This window comes from Erpetoichthys calabaricus, chromosome 1 (assembly GCF_900747795.2).
Source record: "Erpetoichthys calabaricus chromosome 1, fErpCal1.3, whole genome shotgun sequence".
In the NCBI taxonomy this organism is placed as follows: Eukaryota; Metazoa; Chordata; class Cladistia; order Polypteriformes; family Polypteridae; genus Erpetoichthys; species Erpetoichthys calabaricus.
The window spans coordinates 328,910,881-328,935,560 of NC_041394.2; the positions used below are offsets into that span (position 1 = coordinate 328,910,881).

A 24,680-nucleotide genomic window follows, 5' to 3' on the forward strand; every position below is an offset into this window, starting at 1 on the left:
AGCATCTACCTGCACATTTGCATCTCCGTTATCTCACTATCTGAATGTTGCACTTTAGAAAAAGAAGAGAAATCTGGCTACTATGTTGAAACTGCAATGGTGCATTTCTTTGCAGGTTAAAATTCTTGAATAGTTTCCCACATAAAGGTAGGAAGACGGGGTGTCTTTCTGGTGTGAATTCAGTTGTGCGCTTGAAGTACACTTGACTGGAATGCTTGCCACATTCAATACACTCATCTGGCTTTTCTACAGTTTGAATGACATTGTGTACTTGAAGACCACTTAGGTGGCTGTGAATCTCTTGCCATATTTCTCACAGGTGTCCGTTTCACCATGCGAAGCTTTGGGACAGAAGTAAATCTCACATTTCATAATGCTTTTACTCTCAACAGCAAAGGCTTTGTGTTGTCCCGGCATTGCCCCTTGCAACATTTTTGCTTTCTGTCGCTCAGGACTGATGTTGATCTCCAGATCTTCTAGATAGACCCAGAGTTTTCTATTCATATGTCCCATGGTTCCAAGAACCAATCAGTTGTTTTATCCAATATCTGGAGGTTCTCAGATGGCATCTCTTTATTATTTGTCTCTGCCATCATAGGCAGCCTCTTGGAATTAATAATTATTTAGGCTTTTACTGAGGGATTTTCTTTCAAAGCCATATTTGGGTATCCCATCATATAGCGGTTGGTGTGCACCACGTGACTAGCACATTTTACAATATAATTGGAGGACTGTGGTTCTCACGAGTCTCTGGTAGTGATAGGTAGGTTATTTTCTTTACAGTTGCCAATGGGAGGGATATGACATCTTATTTTTGCATGAACCTTGGTGCAAAGCCATGGCCATCAGTACCTTGTATTCTGCAACCAGGTGTATGGCTCGTGTTACTTGTAAAGTTATTTGTCGATTATTTTTCTATTGATGCTTTGAACCACCTAACACAAGGGGCACTGTTTTGTATAGCCATGACTAGATGTTCACCCTTCTCTCCGTTTGCCTCTGTAAGCCATCCATTGGTCAGTAATTGATCCACACGAGGTTGGAGTGATAGAGGAGAATATTTTCTACTGTATTTATGGTCATTATTTTACAACTGAATTTCTTGTATTTCTAGTTCACCGTTGTCTTGCCAGTTGGCGGCTGCAGTCTTGTCAGCTGGAGGTGGTCTTGCCAGTTGGCCCAAATGAGTTCTCATGTGTCTACGAAGATCACACGAGACTCTGAATCGCCTGCCACAATCCCTACAGCAGTACGGCTTCTCTCCAGTATGAATTCTCATGTGTCGGTGAAGATCACTTGATGCTTTGAATTGCTTGCCACATTCAGTACAACCATATGGCTTCTCTACAGCGTGGACTTTCATGTGTCTTCGTAGATCACGGAGTTCTGAGTATCGCTCATCACATTCACAACAGAAATACAACTTTTCTCTGGTGTGAATTCTCTCATGTCTCAGAAGAGAACTTTTATCAATGAAAGGTTTGCCACATTCACCACAGACAAATGGCTTCTCACCCGAATGAGTTTTCTTGTGTCTCTGGAGAGACATTTTATCAATGTACCACTTGTCACATTGATCACAGCCGTATGGCTTCTCTCCGGTGTGAATTTTCGTGTGCCTCTGAAGATCACTCGAGTCTCTGAATCGCTTACCACATTCAGTACAGCCATATGGCTTGTCTCCTGTATGGATTATCATGTGTTTTCGAAGTGCACATTGTTCTACAAACTGCTTGCCACATTCGCTACAGCAATACGGCTTCTCTTCAGCATGGATTTTCACGTGCTTCCGAAGTGCACGAAGTTCTTTGAATCGCTTGTCACATTCACTACAGCAATATAATTTCTCTTCCGCATGAATTTTCATGTGTCTTTGTACAGAACTTTTATCGATGAATCGCTTGCCACACTCAGTACAGCCATACGGCTTCTCTCCAGTGTGAGTTCTAATGTGTCGCAGGAGATCATTTGATTCTCTGAAACGCTTGTCGCACATAGTACAGCAATGTGGTTTCTCACCAGTGTGAATTCTCATATGTTTGCGAAGATCACTTGATACTCTGAATCGCTTGACACATTCAGTACAGCCATAAGGTTTCTCTCCGGTGTGAATTCTCATATGCTTCCGAAGATCACTGGATTCTCTGAACCGCTTGTCGCATTCAGTGCAACAATGGGTTTTCTCTCCAGTATGGATTCTTGCATGCATCTTAAGATGAGCTTTGTGCACAAATTGTTTACCACATTCTTCACAGCCAAACATCTGCGCATGATTCCGCTGGTGTTCTTCTAAATCAGAGCTATTTTTAAAAATTTTCCACATACTGGACAGGGTAATAAATTGCCTGAATTTGCATTTTGAATGTTTTGGAGATTTTTGATGGCATCCATCCCAGACATCTTTGCCATAGGTAGAAGATATTTCTGTACAGTGGCCCATTTCAAAGGTCTTACGCCCGACTTCTTCATATTTTCTTGAAGCTGATAATATTGAGCTATGTCCTGAAATGATGTCTCATTTAATGAAGGCTCAAAACAGCCATCATCCTCTTGTAAATCTGTAGATGTCAAAAGACAAATAAATAATTAGTTATATAAGGAAAGGCACATTTACTCACGACACTAAAGCAGCTGTTAGGATCAGGGATAAGCCCCAATTCTTAATTGCTTAATCAGTGTCACACATTTGTACAGGATCTGAGCCTAAAACTCTCAATGAAAAATTTCTAGCTTGTAAGAAAATGCAACTTTAAGCTTAAGTACCATTGTATCATTATACACGTTCAGTTGTTTGCTATGTACAATGTACAGACGATTATGGGAGCGAGTGCTGTATTCTTTATTTGCAGTATGCACTTAGGTTGTTGTTAGATGATTGTTTTGGTTATGTTTATGCTTTACTGACTTTTAATCCTGTAATTCTTTGCTGGAATGCTTACACCTTTGCATGAACTTTTCTTTTTTTTCTAAAAGAAACAGAAACTTTATTCGAATACAGCATAATAAAGCATAAAGGTTAAGCAGAGGATGTCTGTGAGAAGAGAGACAAGGCAGTGTTAAACTTGAAGAGCTTCAACTTTCTATTTATGTCTATTTTTGAGTGGGAGTTCTCTTTGTGACCATTGTGGTCTTATGCTTTTCCCCTTTTCAGTGGGAAATTCACTCTAATAAATAAAAAATAAGATTAAACAAACTTAGTGCAGACAATTACTTTCTTACCAGAAAGATCAGTGAAAGTCCTGCAGTTGGTTGGAATCACACCAAAGAAACAGATAATGTCATTTTTCTAATGATATGTGCTCACAACAAAATAGAATTACAAACTGTCCCCATAAGGCTCACTAACATCACATGATGCACAAACTACTTCAATATGTGAGACAATTACAAAGTATAATGGTGCTGATAATTTTATTGTTTTGAATACTGGAATGCAGCGCTCATATGTAAACATACAGTACCATCTTGAAGAGAATTACTGAAAAGGTTAAGCAAAGAAACCGAGTGTTCTAGGTGCTGGCTTAAGAAATTGGCCGATATGTACCCAGGAGAACTCACACTTGTCATGTAAACATAAAATTTCATAACAAAAGGGTAACAACTGAATTTAAGAAATGTTTGGCAAAGACAACGATAGTAGAAACAGACTTATTTTGGTCTATGCATTTGGGTGTGTAAATGTACGACCCAATCAGTGAGTGTAATCCAATGAACCAATCAAATCAGAGTAAGCAACAACTCAGCACTGTTAGGCAAACTCAGTTATCTATAAGAATGACTCTCTGCCTTTGCTGTCACCATGTGCTGACAACCTCTGCTCAGGGAACTGTCCCTTAGTATATTGCTGTAACAGGGTTCTCCCCTGAAATTAAAGATGAAATTGACAAGCTTCCTCCTGCCTGGTTTATGGATACTTTCTGACTTAATAAGAGGTTCTTAGTTAACGATAAATATTTAGTTCTTATACAACACTAGAATTTTCTACTTAAGATATAATGGAAACACTGCTTGATTTGATGAATGCTGGTCTTACAAACCATAAAATAAGGTTCTTACAGTAGGTCCTGTAGGTGCATCTAAATTGCACACCTACTTTGTCACATATTATTACAGAATCCTAACAAGAATGGGGAAGGGGTTAGAATGTGTATCTAGGTCAGGAGGTACGTCTAAAATTAAACACTAATATAAATGTTACCATTCTGCTTCGCCACCTGCAGTCACACACACACACAGTCCTCGCGCCTTTCCAAGCCTGACTGCAGTGGCCCTGTCCACCTTTGGCGGTTTTATTGTTTATTGTGATACAAAATACAGCTTTAAGTAACAGACACTAAAACTCTGTTGTCCCAAGTGGCAGATTCTCCTTAAGAAAAAGTGTAAAACTGAGGAAAAACATTTAGAGATTCTTGTGCTTATTAACAGTAACCAACTTCATGTGCTCATTCAGAACGCCTGCTCACATGCAAACAAAAAAGGAGCTTCAAAAATGTGTTATGCACTGCACAGCAGAATATTATTTGCAAACATGTGACACCATTTGCAAATGCATTTTTGCAAGACTATGAAAACAACTTTGAATTCTAGATAAACATTCAAAGTGTAAATCACTCAGACTGATCTCACAATCAAAACGGCACATACTGTGCATGCTGGGTAGAACCTCCTTTCAAAAATAGATTAAGATTGTCGCTCAAGTAAAAATATTTATTGACAAAGTGACTCTCAAGACACCAGACACCCTCAATTTTTAATACACTGTTTCCTTGTAAGATTTCTTTAATAAAGATACTCCAAAAGATTAGTAAATCTCTATTTCCTAAATGTATGACAATAATTTTAGTTTAAAATTAACTCAGAAAGTGTAAGACATGGTTTGTGACACTAAAAACTCAAGATCAGGAGGCAGCACCTGTATCAAAACCCATACAGTTTTCCCTGAAACAAATCATATGTTAAAAATCCCAACTTCATCCAGTTGCAAAAAACTCCATCTCTGCCATTGTGCATAAGTTTAACTAATTAAAAAATGATATCCATTAAAAAACTTAACAGAAGCTCCCCTATATGGTCATAATAATTTCACAACATAAATATTTTATTCAATAAAAACTTGTTAATTTAATTTTTCATATCACTCATTCCAAAACCATATCCCTGGGATCTGGAGACTAGCTTGACAGTAAAATACTGTCAACACCACCACTGCATCAGACATTAGTCAATCACAGAAAACATTCACTCGCACAACTAGAGCAGGCTAATTCAGATGTGGCAGGTAACATGCCCATACGGCAAATTCCGCACAGATAATGCTGGGGTTGGTTGTAACTCCTTTCATGGTAAATTGAAGGCTATCATTTCTGATGAATAAAAAGTGAATAATGATCTTGGCTACATGTTGTGCAGAAATGCATAAACAATTATAAGAATATAAGAAAAGCTTTAACAAGAGCTACAAACAGCTTTATATATATATATATATATATATATATAGCTACCAAACTGAGATGGAAGGTTTCTCCAAGCACTATTATATATCAATCCCCCTGACCGGATCTCTGATGGGGTGTTTTGCATGTATAAACATTGCTTTTACTTTGAGCATTCATGTGCAAGTTTACGTACAGTATATTCTAAAAAAAATATGCATGCTGCAAAGTTAGCGGATTTGTGAAGTAAAATGAGGCAAGATATTTTAAAATATTCATCATTATGGTGCCACAGTGTCACGACATGTTGCACGATGACAGGGTTTGCAAGTAAGAATTTCCCTGTACGTGTGACACTACTACTACTAGGCAAGTTATTCCACGCATTGACGATGGTTAGTTGCAGAAAAACACTTCAAGGTTTCTATTAAATTTACCCTAAAATAATCACTATTTGTATCCCTGTGTTACTACTAGCTTTAATATCACTATACAGCACCCATTCATAACGTCAAACACTTCTGTCATTAACCTCATCTGTTAATCTCAGTTTGCTTAAACTGAAAACATTGAGCTCCTTTAATCTTTCTTCATTGCTCACACCCCATCAGTTCTGGATTTAGCCTAGCAGCTCATATTTCTAGCACAGATAATGTTGCCTGAGGCCTGACAACTGTTTCACACAGGTTAAAAACTCAATCTCTTTGGCTTCAACCACATGTAGAAGCAATTAAAATTATTATCTACTGTATATGAAAAAAAAAAAACACTTTTAAGCATTGATCAGCCTGAATGAAGGGTTTATTGTTAGATACAGATGCTAAGATGTGTGTGTGCTTGTTGCATTGAGAAGGCTGCTTTTATAAGGGCACATAACATTATCGTGTATCTCTTATCAAGAGTAATTTCTCTGAAAGAACAAAATGACCTTAAAAACTAATGGGAAGAGTACTTTTGAAACAAGCTTCATAGGCAGCTTTGTTTGTACAAAACACAGAAAGAGACTTAATGGTCTTAATATTGCTACTGGATTATTTGCCATAAGTCATAATTTGCCATGTGAATTTCCCATTGGGATTAATAAAGTATCTATCTATCTAAGTCAATAAGCTACGGCAATGCATAGAAATACTGTAAGTAAACATGGGCTAAAAGCAGTTTTGAGCTAACACAAATATGGGCTCAAATAAAATGTCAAGACTGCTGCATGGTTAGAACAAGTACACCCTTAGCACTCATTCTTCAAGATTTTAACAGCCCAGAACTTCAGCAATTCCTACACACACAACATATGTACATTATGTATCCCAGCATTCTATTAGCATTCCAATTTTTGTTAGGTTGTGGTTATCAGTTTGCCCCTTGTTCATTTTAAGTTTCATGTAACTGTATCTAATATTTCTTACATTTTACATTTACTCACTCTAAACTTCATCTTCCCCATACCTGCCAAAACCTGAACAATGTCTAAATCATCTGTAATGATTTTGTGGACTTTAGGAAAATTCCTTTCAAGTTCAGTACCAAGGGCCTGCTGCGTTTTTGTCCCAACCAGTTCCTTCTCTTAATTTGACTCCTACTTTAATTAACCAAGCTGTCATTTCACAGTTTATGTTTTTATATCCATCCAGAAATTACAAACTGGTTGTTCTACATTCTTACTGAATGAAGCAAGAATTTATATATTTGCTAGACAGTTAAGAATTCACTTTTTTTTTTGTTACTTCTCTGGTTATTTAATAAGCACACAAATGCTTACACTGAAGTAGCTGCTCCTTTCAGAGTCATTTGCACTGGTGTCTGCTCTGCTCATCATTAATTGTCTGTATTTTGATACAATTAAGAAATCAAACTCCACGAAAAAAGTACAGTTAAAAAAATAAGGTAAGCATTTTAAGATACAGAAAAAATGTCTTATGGCCTCCAAGTGTAAATCTAACATTACTGACCTTTTTTAGAAGCAAAATAAAAGCGTCAGCAAATTAAACAATGAGATCAATGAAACAGGTTGGAACAAAAACCTGCAGCTACAGGCGGCCCCCAGGACTGAACCTGAGCAACCCCTGCTCTAGAATATCCAGCTATTCACTAGGTTTTTGTTTTTTTCTGTTCTTTATTTCGCCTTATACAATTTCTCGTATTAGGAATTTATTAGTTTTCACATACCCCTTGGGGTAAGAGCACAGGGTCAGCCATTGTACAGCGCCCCTGGAACAATTACAGGTAAAGGGTCTTGCTCAAGGGGCCAGCAGAGTAGGATCTCTTTTGGCAGTGATGGGGATTCGAACCGGCAACCTTCTGGATACCAGCACAGATCCTTAGCCTCAGTGTCATCTACAGACATAACTTACTTTTCAATTATCTTTCGACCGAGTTTGAACATATAAAGAATGAACAATGGCCCACCACCTTTTTAAATGCAATTCTGAAAAACTCCCTCATCACACTACAGCCATTCACTGAAAAAGCCCTTCACACTTTAGCCCAATCTTTTGTGCATTTAAACCAATTGTGAAATCATCTGAACTGTTTTCAAAAATACAGAAAATTTCACATATATACAACACTAATCATTAAATTCAAGCAATGTAGCCCATGTCAACCCCATGTTGACTGTTGGCTAATAAGAGTTGCATTTGACATGTGTTACCTCAAACTACAAAACAGGTTTGCTTGATTTCTAAATTATGGCAAGGACTTTATCCTTGTATTGAATTAAGCACTCTCTTAGCATGTATGATGAAGCCATGTGTAATAGATGACAGTCTCGTAAATGGACATCATCAACCAATACAAAACAAGCACAAAATAGCAGTTCCCACTAGAAAAACAAACAAGACAGCCCTATTGTGACATCAGTGTCATAAAGATAAAATATTTTCAGTGGTACACAAATGATCCCTAAATCAACAGAAGGTTGAAGAATAAGGATTCCAAAGCACAGACTACAACAGAAAACAAGGATTGTTTAGAAATAAATGCGAATTTGTTTTTCAAGAGGACTCTAGGGTTTTGTTGCTTTTTACTGCCTTACATTATTTTAGTGCAAACTATACCACTATTAATAAAAAAAAAGGAATAAATCACAGGTCAACACTTATGTCCCCCAAAACTCCTATGATCTTAATCCCTTAATACTTACTTCCACCAGATTGACCTGAAGCAGAAGGCTTTTCAGACGTTTTTGCACTAGACTCCACCGAGTTAGACTGTTCATGGTCAGGATCTTCTTGCAGATAGTGGCGACTGTTCCACATGGAATTTAATCCAGTTGTCTCTTCATCTCCATAAGAACATTGTGAAATAAACTCGGATTTAAAATCGTCTTCCTCTTCTTGTTTAACACAGGTTATAATTTCATGCTCTGGTACATCGAAGTCCTCAGGTGTTCCCTCAGAGTCTCCTTTAACACTTACAGTGTCCCACTCATAATCTTCCTCCTCTTCCTCCTCTTCATCTTCGTCATCCTCTTCCTTAATTCGGACAGTCTGCTGTGTATAGTCGCTAGATTCCCAATCACAGTCTTCTTCCTTAATGTGCACTGCAGAGTTGAAATTAAACCCCTTGTCTAACGTGAAACTTTCCTCTTCCACATCACTGCTTCTCTCTTCTGTATCCTCCACATCTTCTTTATATGCCAACTCTCGGGGCTTCCGAGTACCTTGGCCCTTCTCCTTCATACTGCTTTTCCTGGAAATACCAGCTTCTCCTGTTTCCTCCATTGAAACAATGGAGTACAATTCCTTGAGGACTGCAAAAAGAGCACAACACATTTACGTTACATCTTTCAGTTTCACCGCAATACAGCAAATAACCCAACCATTTAATTCATTAGAGCACATATTAATTCCTCATGCTTCATGACAAATTGCCAGTTATAAACCTGATGGAAACTAAGCCTTACCAGCATGTTTCCTTAACTGCCATCACCACTCAAAAGGCTCTGATTTAACAGTAATGCTCTAGCAGTATGAAAAGACTAGAAGGATGAAAAATGTACAAGCTCTGTGTGGGGGAAATCAGACAAGGGTCAACATGAACAAAAATAGTTTTTTTGATACAGATCTTAGAAATACAGTACTTAAATAAAGCCCTGACCTATTACTTAAAATGAATATGTGTCTTAGAGTAGAAGCCTTTAATGTGAGAAGCTGTTTTACCATCTTTATATAAAATACGCTACCGTGGCTGTTCGTTTGTCTGTCTAGGATTTTAAATCATCTGTAGCTCGCAAACCACTTGACCTATTGACCTGAAATGTGGTACACATATACTACGCGACATCTACTATCTGCTTTCATGGTGATGATTGACATCCAATTTTTATTTTATTGTAGAATCAACTCCCGGCAGCAGCCAGCAGGGTGGCCGTGCGTCACATGTGTATGGGCGCCATTCTCATCCCTACCACCTTCACCGTCACTTCCCCTACCTCTTCATATCTCAAATCATTCTTGAGGCAGATTGAAGACTTAAGTGCCAGCTTAAATGAAAAAATTTAAGAAAACATACTAAGTAACTGCAACACAAATACTGACAATCGGTTTTAACGTGAAAAGATGCCGATGAAAGAAGAGAACAAGCAGACTGCTAGGGTGGAAAAAAGAACAGCTGCTCAGGAAGCAACAAGCGCATCAACCTCTGAGCAAACGAATGCTAAACGTACAGAGAAAGAGGAGGAATACTAGGAGTGATCAAGTCAAGTGTATTCACTGCATGTTATTGTGCAGTGCGCCACTACTGGTTTTATCTATATTTCATTTATGCTGACTCCTATGTTCAATATCTACAATTAAATTTTGATTGTCAAATTTTCAAAATAACAGTATTTGTAATTAGATTGTGGCTAGCCAAACCTTGAAGTGCTTGTATCATTAATTCAATTATCATTAATGAAAAGAGATTTGTTATTGACTTCTGTAGAGATTCAGTATAAGATCTGTTACTACATCTTCAGACATATATTCAATGTGATTGAATTAAAAACACAGTAGAACCCTCATTTGGCATTCTTCTAGGGACTGACTGCTACCAGCTATGATCCTATTTAAACTGTTCCAAATTCTTCGGTTTAATTTTTGATATTAATATTGTTCTTCATATCATTTCAGATTCTTATTCCTTTTCATGAATGCCGTCATGTTGTTGTTAATAATTGCACCAAAGTTAAACCACTAAAGCCTGATGCCCAAGTGCAGAGCGGTGCACACAAACATGTTTGAAAACAAAGCTATGTTCAAATTGCACTAAACGTCTATGACTAGAATGAGGCTTTGTCCCACCCTGACCTGGGGAGAAGTAGGCCAGCAAGGAATCGGAGTTCGCATTTCAGAATGAAGCTGCAATTTTACAGTTCCATGAGCCTCAATATGGCATTCATAAAGACATTTTGTAGTTTTCTTGGAAATCGCAATGTTTTGTTATTGTCCGATATGAACGTTAAGGCTTCATCAAAAAGATAATATTCAAAGAAAGTCAACATAGGATGTTGTGCTAAGCTGCACATAATTGTTACAACTTTGCAACAACATCAAAAAAAAATAATACGGTTTTCATCCGTGACACCTGTGTGTTGATATTGTGTTATCATCACTTACGATTCACACGAGTGCTCATGCACACTTGGGGTAATGATATTCATGTGTGTGCTATCAAATCACACCAACCACTCTAGGAACACCAGTGATTTGCATGCTTGCTTAACATAACCTTGCGTAAAGCTGTATGGAAATGCATACATCTTCATTTCACCTCTCATGTTATAAGGACTTTGAAAGTTGGTGTAAAATTTAAGAAATGCTTGGTTGCGACACACACAAATTTTCACTATTGCAAAGACGCATTTTCCCTGTGGCCAAAACATGTTAACATTACCAAAAAGTTTATTTCGGCTTACAGCGTATTGATAGAGTGATCATGTGACATACAAGACTTATTAGGCATATTATTTAATCTCTGTCAAATTCATTGTGGTCTAGCACTTCCAAAACATTTTGCCTTTCCTGGAATGTGTGTGCCAATTTCTGCCGTAACAGCATCTTCTGATAGCGCCTAGTAGGACATCTTATAAAATGAGAGGTCAAGTTAGCAGTGGTTTCCTAAATTATTAATTATATTTCCTACTCTCAGATACTTGATAAACACTGGTACTGATCTTATTACACTGAATTTGAGCTTTTCAGGAAACATTTACAGTACATTCATGACGACTGCTTTGCATCCAAAAATTTCGACATCTCACTCTCCCCATTCCTTTCTCAACTCTTATCTCCAGGTTATTAAAACAATGGCAATGATGTATGAAAATCAACAGTTATGTATTTTCATTTTCTGCTTCTGTTCCGTCCCATCATGAGTTGACAAATTTGTTAGCTGTTGAAGAACAATATTCAGTCACACTGTGCAATTAAAGCTGATGAGATTTCCTGTCTTACCAATAATATTGGAAATATTAATAACAGCCCTAAGTGACACTAAATGTTTTCACTTTAAAGTTTAGCAAATATTCACACATTATTATTATTATAAGCCTTTTACAAAACTCATTTTATAAGGGTGGATCAGTTGGCGTGACAAAATCAGGTAGAAGGCCAAGGCTGAGGATAAGCTTCTCATAATCTTAACCAGGTCACTCATCAACCAAAGGTATAAAGAAATCATAGCAGAAGTCTGGCAGATAAACTAATGTGAAAACCTCTTCTGGTTCAAAGAAGTGTGTGTAGAATATTATGATCTTCATTCAAAGTTATTGTATATCACTTATCATTGGACTACATACAATAAATGTGACATTAAGAGCACAGCATGTCAAGCATGATGGGGGCAGCATCAACACAATGGGAATGTCAGTTATGTCAAGGACAAAGCAGAAAATGTGTGTCTTAGCCCAACACCCTGTAAGCTCCTGTCACACAGGTGAAATAACTGGAGGAGGTCACTTTTAATACAACACTCTGAAGCACGCAACACACACACAGAAGGAATATCTAAAGAACAGAAAGGTCACCCTTCGAATGGCTAAGTCAGAGCAATCCTATGGAAACATTTTGGAATTACCTACAGGGTGAAGTAAGCTAAATGTACACAGAGATCTAGTCAAACATGACTTACTATTGGAGTTAAGGCAAAAGGTCCTGTCCGTAACGTCAACCTTTATAGCAACAGAATCTGACATTTCACCAGGATTTAGAATCCACTATGAACCTGTTTTAGACATATTTGGCCACTTTTGCTATGGTGGACTATCTATTGTATCAAATATTCAGCTATGAGAAAATGGCAAAACTTTTGTTAGTAGCCAAATACTTGCAAGTGTCACACAGATCCATAGTCTTGCTGCACCCTCAACAAGATGACTCAGGGTACATTGTTCAAAAGTTGATTCTTATGTTTTTTTTCCCCTCTCTTTCTTTCTTGTATACGAAGTATTGGGAAAGTTTTGTAATCGTCCAAAAATTTGATGTCGAGATTTTGAGGAATCTTGAAGTTTTAGACCTCCGAGTCCCTGAAAATACCATTTCTGGAATTATTTGTGTGTGACTCTTATTGCGTGTGTGTGTTTAAACACGATAACATGAGTACGCTTTCATTCAGGTCAACCAAATTTTGCATACGAGTATAAGGTACAAAATGTTGTACTATACCTTTTATTCATGCAGCTGCAGAGTACGATTTATTCAAGGACCTTTCATGATAATTTTCATTATTAATTTGATTAGTTGTTGATTGTTTTTTTAATGTACTTAATATAAAAATATAATCATTGTCTTGTGGTTTACTCCTCAAACATCCATCCCCTTATCTGAGTATACGAGAAAGTCTAGGGGAGACCACTTCCCGAAATTTTTATACCAGTACCCACTCCTAGTACCAGGACCGAAGTGCCATTTGACTACCTACAATTTAGAGGACCCAGGTAGCCATGCTTAACTTGAGTTAGTGTCAGTGTAGACTTAAAATGGTGTGGTTTGTTGCAATGAAAGTTGTAGGACATACTGTACATGTATAGTCCATTACAGTCCTTGGCCTACACACAGCTGTATGGATTGTTAGGGAGCCCTGTTCAAAGTTTCACTGCCAGTTTTTAGCATAACCTCTGCTGGATACAAATATAAAAATGACATTTATGTACATTTCCGTGCACAGCTGCTATTAATCTGTTCAATTACAAAGCGAATGAAGTGTCCACAAAACTTCAGACACCTTTCTGTGTTGATTCAATATCAAAACTTGACTCATGAAGCCCGTGAAAGACAATTCCAGAGTTGATTGAACCTTCTGATCATTGTAAACTCTCAGGATGTTGTACAGACACTGAACAATGATCTGCATGGAAGAATTACCAGAAGTAAATCTTCCTTAAAAAGTCATGTTTGGAGTGTGCACCAAGGTTATTATAGTAAACGAAAACTAAAATCAAAACTGAAACTATTATTTTCATAAAATGAAATAAAATAATTAACAAAACCAAAATGAAAAACTAAAACTAAACGAAACTATTAAAGTGGCTGGAAAGACTAACTGAAATAAAATAATAATTTACTAAAATATTTTTAGTTTTAGTTTTTAAATGAATATTCTTGCCGTTAGTTTTTAACCCTTGTAAGTTTTTTAACTCTAAAACAGAAAGTCATCCACCATGAGCCGTCCCCGCACATATTCATCCAGTGAATGGTGGCTGGTGATGGAGGGCAGCTGTTCACACAGCATTTGCGGAGACGGAGCAAGCTGAGTGTGGATGCGTAAAGTGTATGAAATAGAAAGCGATTTGCGTGCAGCTTTTCTTTGTGCTTGTTTTATATCAATATGTAATTCAAACGGCTGAAATCAGAATGTGCTGGTCAACAAAAACTTTACCGTATGAACAGAAAAATCATGAGTCAGTGACGTTTCAGTTTATTTCTCAGGTGACTGCTTTTTGTTGACAGCAATTCACCTGCCACTTCGCACAGGAGAAATCATTTTTACTTTCTCATATACGAAGCATAGAGAAAGTATAGTAATCATGAAAAAATTTGACCTCAATATTTTGATGAATCTTGACGTTACAGACCTCCCACAGTCCAAAAATACTGTTTTTTGGAATTGTGTGTGTGTAAACACGATAACTCAAAAACACAACTAGATAGATGGATGAAATTCGGCATGTGGTTGTTACACCACAATTGTAGATCTGTATTAACTTTTGGGCCAAATCCATCCCGGAAGAGGTACTTTACCTGAACATATATGATTTTTTTTTTTTTTATTTATGCAGCTGCAGAGTCCGATTTATTCAACATTACTTTTATAATAATTGTTCAATATATTATTAATTTGATTTGTTGGTGATGGTTCCTTAATGTACATAATATAAAAATATAATCATTGTCTTGCGGTTTACTCCTCAAATATCCATATCTGAGTATACAAGAAAGTCGAGGGGAGACCACTCCCGATTTTTGAAAATTTAATGGCACTGATCGAGAGACTGACTAGGTCAGCCTACAAGATCAGCATATTGTGGCTGACCAATCACTTTTGCTTTAAAAACATCATTTAACAATGAAGCAATACAAACAAAAGGTAGAGTCTGACAAGTGATGAAAAACTAGACATACTAATAGGTTTTTGTATTTATTTTATATTTATTATATATATTTATATATTTATTATATTATATATTTATCCTCACAGGTGGCACAGTGGTAGTGCTGCTGCTTTGCAGTAAGGAGACTGTGGAAGATTGTGGGCTCGCTGCCCGGTTCCTCCCTGTGTGGATAGCGCTTTGAGTACTGAGAAAAGCGCTATATAAATGTAAGGAATTATTATTATTATTAATTTATCTTTTTTAGTTCATATTCACAACTCAAAATACCTGACATTGTGAAAGTAAACCATTAGCAGAATTATATTTTAAAATATTTGTCTACCTTTTTTCTCTCTCTCTCGCAAAATAGATAGTTGAAATATCATATTCTTTTTGTTCTTAACATCAGCCATATCATACATATTTCATACCAGGGAGTTTTCCCGACATAAAGGTGCTGGTCATAAAATTAGAATATCATGACAAAGTTGATTTATTTCAGTAATTCCATTCAAAAAGTGAAACTTGTATATTAGATTCATTCATTACACACAGACTGATGTATTTCAAATGTTTATTTCTATTAATGTTGATGATTATAACTGACAACTAATGAAAGTCCCAAATTCAGTATCTTAGAAAATTAGAATATCAATTAAGACCAATGCAAAAAAAGGATTTTTAGAAATGTTGGCCAACTGAAAGGTATGAACATGAAAAGTATGAGCATGTACAGCACTCAATATTTAGTTGGGGCTCCTTTGGCCTGGATTACTGCAGCAATGCGGCGTGGCATGGAGTCGATCAGTCTGTGGCACTGCTCAGGTGTTATGAGAGCCCATGTTGCTCTGATAGTGGCCTTCAGCTCTTCTGAATTGTTGGGTCTGGCGTATTGCATCTTCCTCTTCACAGTACCCCATAGATTTTCTATGGGGTTAAGGTCAGGTGAGTTTGCTGGCCAATCAAGAACAGGGATACCATGGTCCTTAAACCAAGTACTGGTAGCTTTGGCACTGTGTGCAGGTGCCAGATCCTGTTGGAAAATGAAATCTGCATCTCCATAAAGTTCGTCAGCAGCAGGAAGCATGAAGTGCTCTAAAACTTCCTGGTAGATGGCTGCGTTGACCTTGGACCTCAGAAAACACAATGGACGAACACCAGCAGATGACATGGCACCCCAAACCATCACTGACTGTGGAAACTTTACACTGGACCTGACGCAATGTGGATTCTGTGCCTCTCCTCTCTTCCTCCAGACTCTGGGACCTTGATTTCCGAAGGAAATGCAAAATTTACTTTCATCAGAGAACATAACTTTGGACCACTCAGCAGCAGTCCAAAGGCAAGACGCTTCTGACGCTGTCTCTTGTTCAAGAGTGGCTTGACACAAGGAATGCGACAGCTGAAACCCATGTCTTGCATACGTCTGTGCGTGGTGGTTCTTGAAGCACTGACTCCAGCTGCAGTCCACTCTTTGTGAATCTCCCCCACATTTTTGAATGGGTTTTGTTTCACAATCCTCTCCAGGGTGTGGTTATCCCTATTGCTTGTACACTTTTTTCTACCACATCTTGTCCTTCCCTTCGCCTCTCTATTAATGTGCTTGGACACAGAGCTCTGTGAACAGCCAGCCTCTTTAGCAATGACCTTTTGTGTCTTGCCCTCCTTGTGCAAGGTGTCAATGGTCGTCTTTTGGACAACTGTCAAGTCAGCAGTCTTCCCCATGATTGTGTAGCCTACAGAACTAGACAGACAGACCATTTAAAGGCTTTTGCGGCGTTTTGAGTTAATTAGCTGATTAGAGTGTGGCACCAGGTGTCTTCAATATTGAACCTTTTCACAATATTCTAATTTTCCGAGATACTGAATTTGGGACTTTCATTAATTGTCAGTTATAATCATCAACATTAAAAGAAATAAACATTTGAAATACATCAGTCTGTATGTAATGAATGAATCTAATATTCAAGTTTCACTTTTTGAATTGAATTACTGAAATAAATCAACTTTGTCATGATATTCTAATTTTATGACCAGCACCTGTACATTCAAACCTGCTGCGGTAGGCTCCAGATTTCCTGTGATCCTGCTCTGGATAAACAGGTTTAGATAATGGATATGTTGTTCTTAATCTCTTACGCTGTCTCTGTTGTTTTATGCCTGTCCGTATTCCTATTACCTGTTCTTGCCCTGCTCATTATGGGTTTACTGTTCTTATGGTAGGCTATTCATGACTCTCCACCTCTAACCTTCACACTACATGCTTGTTCTTGTTTGTTTCCCTCAATACAGCTACGTGGGGTCTGCACACTCATTCAAGTCTAAGAGCCCTGCTCTTCCTAAGTCCCTGTGATTTTCATGAGACAATATTTTAAAAATTATACAATTGTGTAAAATTATTCATATTCAGTATCTAGTTTTGATTATGCTTGTTTTTCAGACAAAAAACAAAACCAGATAGTAAACCAGGCAGTGTAGTAAGCTTCCACTAACATTAAACTCCTATTCAAATCTGTTAAGTGTATAGTTCTATCTGATTGTGACACACAACTAACTCCGTAGGCGCTCCATGCCATAATTACTAAAACAAACTAATATACAGTGGTGTGAAAAACTATTTGCCCCCTTCCTGATTTCTTATTCTTTTGCATGTTTGTCACACAAAATGTTTCTGATCATCAAACACATTTAACCATTAGTCAAATATAACACAAGTAAACACAAAATGCAGTTTGTAAATGGTGTTTTTTATTATTTAGGGAGAAAAAAAAATCCAAACCTACATGGCCCTGTGTGAAAAAGTAATTGCCCCCTGAACCTAATAACTGGTTGGGCCACCCTTAGCAGCAATAACTGCAATCAAGCGTTTGCGATAACTTGCAATGAGTCTTTTACAGCGCTCTGGAGGAATTTTGGCCCACTCATCTTTGCAAAATTGTTGTAATTCAGCTTTATTTGAGGGTTTTCTAGCATGAACCGCCTTTTTAAGGTCATGCCATAGCATCTCAATTGGATTCAGGTCAGGACTTTGACTAGGCCACTCCAAAGTCTTCATTTTGTTTTTCTTCAGCCATTCAGAGGTGGATTTGCTGGTGTGTTTTGGGTCATTGTCCTGTTGCAGCACCCAAGATCGCTTCAGCTTGAGTTGACGAACAGATGGCCGGACATTCTCCTTCAGGATTTTTTGGTAGACAGTAGAATTCATGGTTCCATCTATCACAGCAAGCCTTCCAGGTCCTGAAGCAGCAAAACAACCCCAGACCATCACACTACCACCACCATATTTTACTGTTGGTATGATGTTCTTTTTCTGAAATGCTGTGTTCCTTTTACGCCAGATGTAACGGGACATTTGCCTTCCAAAAAGTTCAACTTTTGTCTCATCAGTCCACAAGGTATTTTCCCAAAGTCTTGGCAATCATTGAAATGTTTCTTAGCAAAATTGAGACGAGCCCTAATGTTCTTTTTGCTTAACAGTGGTTTGCGTCTTGGAAATCTGCCATGCAGGCCGTTTTTGCCCAGTCTCTTTCTTATGGTGGAGTCGTGAACACTGACCTTAATTGAGGCAAGTGAGGCCTGCAGTTCTTTAGACGTTGTCCTGGGGTCTTTTGTGACCTCTCGGATGAGTCGTCTCTGCGCTCTTGGGGTAATTTTGGTCGGCCGGCCACTCCTGGGAAGGTTCACCACTGTTCCATGTTTTTGCCATTTGTGGATAATGGCTCTCACTGTGGTTCACTGGAGTCCCAAAGCTTTAGAAATGGCTTTATAACCTTTACCAGACTGATAATCTCAATTACTTCTGTTCTCATTTTTTCCTGAATTTCTTTGGATCTTGGCATGATGTCTAGCTTTTGAGGTGCTTTTGGTCTACTTCTCTGTGTCAGGCAGCTCCTATTTAAGTGATTTCTTGATTGAAACAGGTGTGGCAGTAATCAGGCCTGGGGGTGGCTACGGAAATTGAACTCAGGTGTGATACACCACAGTTAGGTTATTTTTTAACAAGGGGGCAATTACTTTTTCACACAGGGCCATGTAGGTTTGGATTTTTTTTTCTCCCTAAATAATAAAAAACCATCATTTAAAAACTGCATTTTGTGTTTACTTGTGTTATATTTGACTAATGGTTAAATGTGTTTGATGATCAGAAACATTTTGTGTGACAAACATGCAAAAGAATAAGAAATCAGGAAGGGGGCAAATAGTTTTTCACACCACTGTATATAAAAATAAAATAGAAATGTCTTTGTGAAATAAAAACTAAACTAAAACTAAAAGTACACGATGAAGGAAAACTAAAACTAAACTGAATTTAAAAGGTCAGAAAAAATATAGAAATAAAAACTAATATAAAAAGGCAAAACTATAATAACCTTGGTGTGCACAACAATAGCTAGGTAAGTCAGACTAAAGTGAAGTGAACATATGAAACAAAATTGGGACTGTGTGGCTACAACCATAAAACATACTTGGTGAAATTTAAGTGAAATTAAATGTGGTGGTGAACATCATATACTGTGGGTTTACAAACTGCAAATGAACAATACAGGGAAAATAGGAAGATTGTACCAAGTAAACACTGATAAACCCATTAAGCCAATTTCCCAAGGTCAGTGAGGAAATTGATGCTGAAAAGAAGTGGAATCTTTCAATAAGACAATAACCCAAAGTATATTGGAAATCAACCATAAAGTACTTACAGGAACAAAAGCTTAAAGTTCTTGAATAGCCTCTGTATGCAATTTGATTTGAGAAAATCTGTAGAGAAAGCAAAACATGAACAGTAAGCATGAAAGAAGACCACACGGTATCTCAGAACTTGAGTACTGTAGTAGACAGGTGATTTATTTAAATAAGTAATAATAATAATAATAATAATTCATTACATTTATAAAGCGCTTTTCTCAGTACTCAAAGCGCTATCCACACAGGGAGGAACCGGGAAGCGAACTCACAATCTTCCACAGTCTCCTTACTGCAAAGCAGCAGCACTACCACTGCGCCAGCTGTGAGGACGTAAATTAATCACACAAAGCAAGAATAGAAACAATGGATAAAGCACAAGTCTGGAAGCTGGGATTTCTCTCACAGGATATGTTGCAAAATGGTGCTCCAAGTTTTGTATATATTGCATTCACAGTTTTAGTCTTAACAAATAGTACTTGTGTGTTAAAATGCATATAAATTTGACTTTTAAGTGGGTACCCTGCAAAGGTTGGTTTAACTTTTTAAATCACAGCTTAAGTATTGATTACAATAAAGTACAAAAAACTTTTATTTTACTTTGTATTTTTTCTTATTTTATTTCCCTTTGTGTTGAAATCATGTGCAGCCATTTTGCAACACATTACTTTGATGCCACAAGTCACTATAGGGTACGGCCTTGTTGTGATCTTATAATGTCACATTGAACACTTTGTGCACTCAGCAAGTGTCCTCACTTTATACTTATAAAAGTAGAGAAAAGCCAAGCAAAATGACACCTTTTATTGGCTAACTAAAAAGATTACAATATGCAAGCTTTCGAGGCAACTCAGGCCCCTTCTTCAGGCAAGATGTAATGCCCGAAGAAGGGGCCCGAGTTGCCTCGAAAGCTTGCATATTGTAATCTTTTTAGTTAGCCAATAAAAGGTGTCATTTTGCTTGGCTTTTCTCTACATTCATAATGGCTAACACGGTACAACACCCTAGTACTACTTATAAAAGGAAAGACTTAAACAAAAACAAAATGAAAAAAGTAAATGAATGTATTGTGAAATGAGACAATGTAGAGTGCCCATAAAAAGTATCCACTCCCTTGGAGGTTTTCCCATGTTGCTGTCGTACAACGCTGAACCACACTGGATTGAACTTGGCTCTGTTGACACTGACCAAAAGAAAGAGACTCTTTAAAAAGTCCCTTTAATGTAATCTGTTTTAATATTTCAAGATCTCTCCAAAGTAGTCTAAATTAATTACAAATATAAAACAAAAAATATTTTAAGCACAATAACAGGTCACCATAAATAATTAAATGTATCATGAAATGTTATTAATTGATAATTTCTTTATATGTTAACACTTTTCTCATTTTTCTTTAGGTCAGTGACACCACACGTAATGTGAAATATGCCTTGAAATTTAAACTGCCATTTTCACACATTAAAGCTGGCAGGATGGGCTCTGGCGAGTTTGTGTTTTAATGACAGTATTGTTGGTAGAGGAGATGTTCACAGTTGTAACTTTGAGCATGCACTTTGCACATGTCTATGAGCCACAGGATTCCCAAGCAAAGTTGTGACTGTGCGCATCTGTAATGGATATGAGTGCAAGAAAGGTGGTCAGAATTACTGCACGAAGTAGCTGCATCAGATCAAGATGCCCTGAATCCATAATGCTTTCAGGAGTCTGCACCGGACACGTGGCCTATAAATGTGGCACTTGATGGCCAAAGATTTACTCGCATTCCATTGACGCACCAGTTAAAACACGATACTCACTAGAGCCCACCCTCCTGGGTCTGACTGGTGAAAATGGCAGTTTTCATTTCAAGACGTTTTATGTTGCATGTGTGGTGTCATTGAAAACAAAATAATTAAATATACAGAATGAAATATGCAACAAAAAACAATTCAATAATCAATTATCTATATTCGTATCACTGTTTATGTACAAATATTTCACAATGTTAATTTGTATATATAATTTTGTCTGAAATGTCCATCCATATTTGGGCAATTCAGTATTTATTAATTTATTTCAATAATGACTTCCTGTTTTCCTTTTTATTCAGGCTGACAACTGATTGGCAAATTGTTATGTAGAACCCTGCTATTGTAAACTAGTTTTTGCTTTAAAAAAAAAAAAGCCTGCCAGTCATTTTATAAGTATTTTGATTGTTTTCTTTCTATGTGTATTAAAATATCAAAATGGATACAACACATTTCACTGGACACTCCCAGAAACATGCAGTTTCACCAGTTGCACCCAATATTTTCTGCACAACTGTAACTGTATTAATAAAAAAAAAATTATTTCTTACACAACCATCTATACAGTTTCTGAATTCTTCAAATCAAGCTGCAGCCTCTCCTGAAAGCATAATATAATGTCAAAGACAGAGGACAATACTGGATGGAGAGGACAGCTATATTCATAATAATTTTCATCAGGTATATCATGCAAACGTAGAGCTGTCAAATGCTCTCAGGCACCTGTCTAGGATGTGTGGAGAGGGAACAGAACTCTTCATAAACAGTCATTAGATCATCAGGAAAATTTGACGAGAACCGGTCATTCAGCCCAACAAAGCTTGATAACCCTATCCTCCAAACAAACATCAAGTCAAGTTTTTAATTTCCCTAAAGTCCTGCTCTCCAACACACAACTTGGTAACTTGTTCCATGTACCTTTGGGGTTCTCTGTGTGAAAAAGCATTTGAATGTTTGTATGGAATTTACCCTTAAGTTTCTAACTGTGACCATTTGCTCTTGTTAAACTCCTTTGAAAGTAATCATCTCAATCCAGTGTAATTATTCCTTTCATAATTTTATAATTTCATTCATGTCACCAAATCATTTTTTTTAAAACTTAATACGATCAGCTTGTTTAATCTTACCAGCCTAACTGAACTTCTCTGAACTTCCTGTAGTGCAGCTGTAACATGGACACCAAAACTGCACAAAGTACTCCAGGTGTGGCTTCACTAGTGTGTTATAAACTTGCTTTGTACGCTACACACCATGGGCAATACAAAACCTAACTTTCTGTTAGCCTTCTTAATGGCATTGTGTTCTCCCTGTGCCAATATCTCATCAATCATTGCAATTCTCAAGTAACATGTTCACTAATTGATTTTTGAAGCCTGTTGACCCTTTATAAAATGATAAGGAGTCTCCTCTAGAAGTTAAATGCTCAGGGAAATAACCACACCTGGAGAGGATGAAAAGTAGGAAAACCAAAACGGGGTTTGATTAGGGGGGGGTATAAAAATTTTTTTTTTTTTTTTTAAAAAGTGCAGAACATATTAAACCTTCTCTGGGGTCGCATTCAAATCCTTCAGCTTTTTAAGGCAACAACTTTAACCAGAGTCTTGCCATAGTACCACCAAAAAAATGTAAGGGTTGCTAATCCACCTCACAGCAAAGTGTTTGGACTAAGGGAGGAAACCTTTGTCAGACACAAGTCTATAATGTTACCAACTCCACCCTATTTTATTAGAATTCTGTAGTACTGAGCATTCACGCTGACATTTTCCGCTCAAGTTCTCTTTACGAATAACTTGAAGACTTTTTTTTCCCCAACTCTACCATTTACAACATTGATCTTCGCTGTTTCAGTCATAATGTTTTTACTGTTTTCCCAACGACTGGCTGCATAAATGATAAAAGACAATGTTTCGCGTTAGGCTTCCCACATGTCTTTACACACACACACACATATATATATTATATATATTTATATGTAAATGCGTGAAGTATTTAAAAGCATGCACATTATAACTCAATAATTAAAAGGCACACTCCAACAAGCAACTATTTTTTGGCGATAATTTTTGACACGGACCGCATTCACAATGATTCGTTCGCAGCCAAACGGCAATGAAATGACGGCGTAATAAGCAGTACGAGGAAGCGCGGTCCGCAACCGCTAGTACAGAGATCGGGGCCGCCACTAAGCGCCAGCCTCGACTCGCGCACAGGCCTAACCCATCGAATCCGATGACTGCAGGCCGGGAGCGCCAACGATTGTTTGTCGTGTTCCTTGCGTTACATCAGGGGACCGCGCATCCCACAGAATAATAATTTTAAGTCGACTGGCTTTTATCAAATCGGCAGTGTGACGCGAAGTACGGACATCTTGGCCTTTGCTTTTGTTTAAAATCCGCCCTCGCAATCCGCGGCCTGTGCGGATTAACGGACGGGGCCCACGCTCCCATCCCCACTGCCTACTGACCAGACTCCGCACAAACAGATCTGCGCATCTTTAAATGACAAAGGTGACGTCGCAACATCTTTAATAGCAGATGTCTTCAGCGACAGACAGCACTCCTTTGTTATCGAGGAGTGCGCAGTGGCACTGGTCACTAATGCTCTCCGGGCACAGAGGGGTGTTAAAGAGCAGACTGTGACGCGACGTTAAAGGACTTGTGAATACGCCAAAATACTGCATCAACTGGATTCGCCGAACCAAAACAAAACCCACGTTCTAATTAATTTAACCACAAACTCAAATAACAACAGTATTGGACACTCACCTACCCAGATAAAACTTCGCACCTGAACGATCTTCAGGCGAGCTTTTCCGTTTCCGTCGTCCTCCCCCCACCGTTTTTGTGTGTACGTCATCGCCACCTACTGGAGTGGAGTGTCATATACTTCAGTGCTAGCCGTCCAACGTCATTTTGTAGAGGAAACTTTCAAAGTGAGGATTCAACAATTCAGAGTAAAACACAATTAAAGTACACACAGGTTGGGTGACACACCGTAAGTCACTGGTGGGAATGAACGGATACATATGTGCCACTGTGCTTTAAAGCCACCTTAGCCACAGTAATTTTTCCATCCATCTTTTGCAGACTTGCTGGGAAGTTGGAACCTGTCCATGCAAGCATCCGACGCAAAGCACGAAAAAATCCCTGGACAGTCCACCGCACACTCATAAAAATAAAGGTGCTCTTCAGAGTGATGCCACAGGTGAACCAT

At 37.8% G+C, this 24,680-nt stretch overlaps 3 protein-coding genes across 3 annotated transcripts in view; all 3 read right to left on the bottom strand.

Annotated features, from left to right (window-relative positions):
- Positions 1 to 24,680, bottom strand: part of LOC114665934 (NACHT, LRR and PYD domains-containing protein 3-like) — a 578,897-nt gene that overhangs the window by 357,317 nt on the left and 196,900 nt on the right. The window lies entirely within an intron of this gene.
- Positions 1,088 to 2,263, bottom strand: LOC127529194 (gastrula zinc finger protein XlCGF57.1-like). Its single transcript, XM_051932168.1, has one exon. It carries the CDS (start codon positions 2,261 to 2,263, stop codon positions 1,088 to 1,090), a length of 1,176 nt encoding a protein of 391 aa, XP_051788128.1.
- Positions 2,116 to 24,323, bottom strand: LOC114664103 (nucleomorphin-like). The gene is made up of 4 exons (XM_028818108.2): positions 24,237 to 24,323; positions 19,698 to 19,755; positions 8,575 to 9,183; positions 2,116 to 2,558 (listed from the first exon to the last, which is right to left on the bottom strand). The coding sequence occupies exons 1-4, from the start codon at positions 24,321 to 24,323 to the stop codon at positions 2,290 to 2,292; spliced, it is 1,023 nt and encodes a 340-aa protein (XP_028673941.2). The 3' UTR covers positions 2,116 to 2,289.

What these genes read in the sequence shown, in the direction of transcription:
- LOC127529194 (XM_051932168.1), bottom strand. Translation starts at nt 2,263, where the DNA reads ATGTTTGGCTGTGAAGAATGTGGTAAACAATTTGTGCACAAAGCTCAT.
- LOC114664103 (XM_028818108.2), bottom strand. Translation starts at nt 24,323, where the DNA reads ATGACGTACACACAAAAACGGTGGGGGGAGGACGACGGAAACGGAAAA. An exon ending in AACTTTAAGCTTTTGTTCCT is followed by an intron (nt 9,184 to 19,697) that starts GTAAGTACTTTA and finishes CTCTTTTTGCAG; the next exon opens with TCCTCAAGGAATTGTACTCC. An exon ending in TTCAGGTCAATCTGGTGGAA is followed by an intron (nt 2,559 to 8,574) that starts GTAAGTATTAAG and finishes TGACATCTACAG; the next exon opens with ATTTACAAGAGGATGATGGC.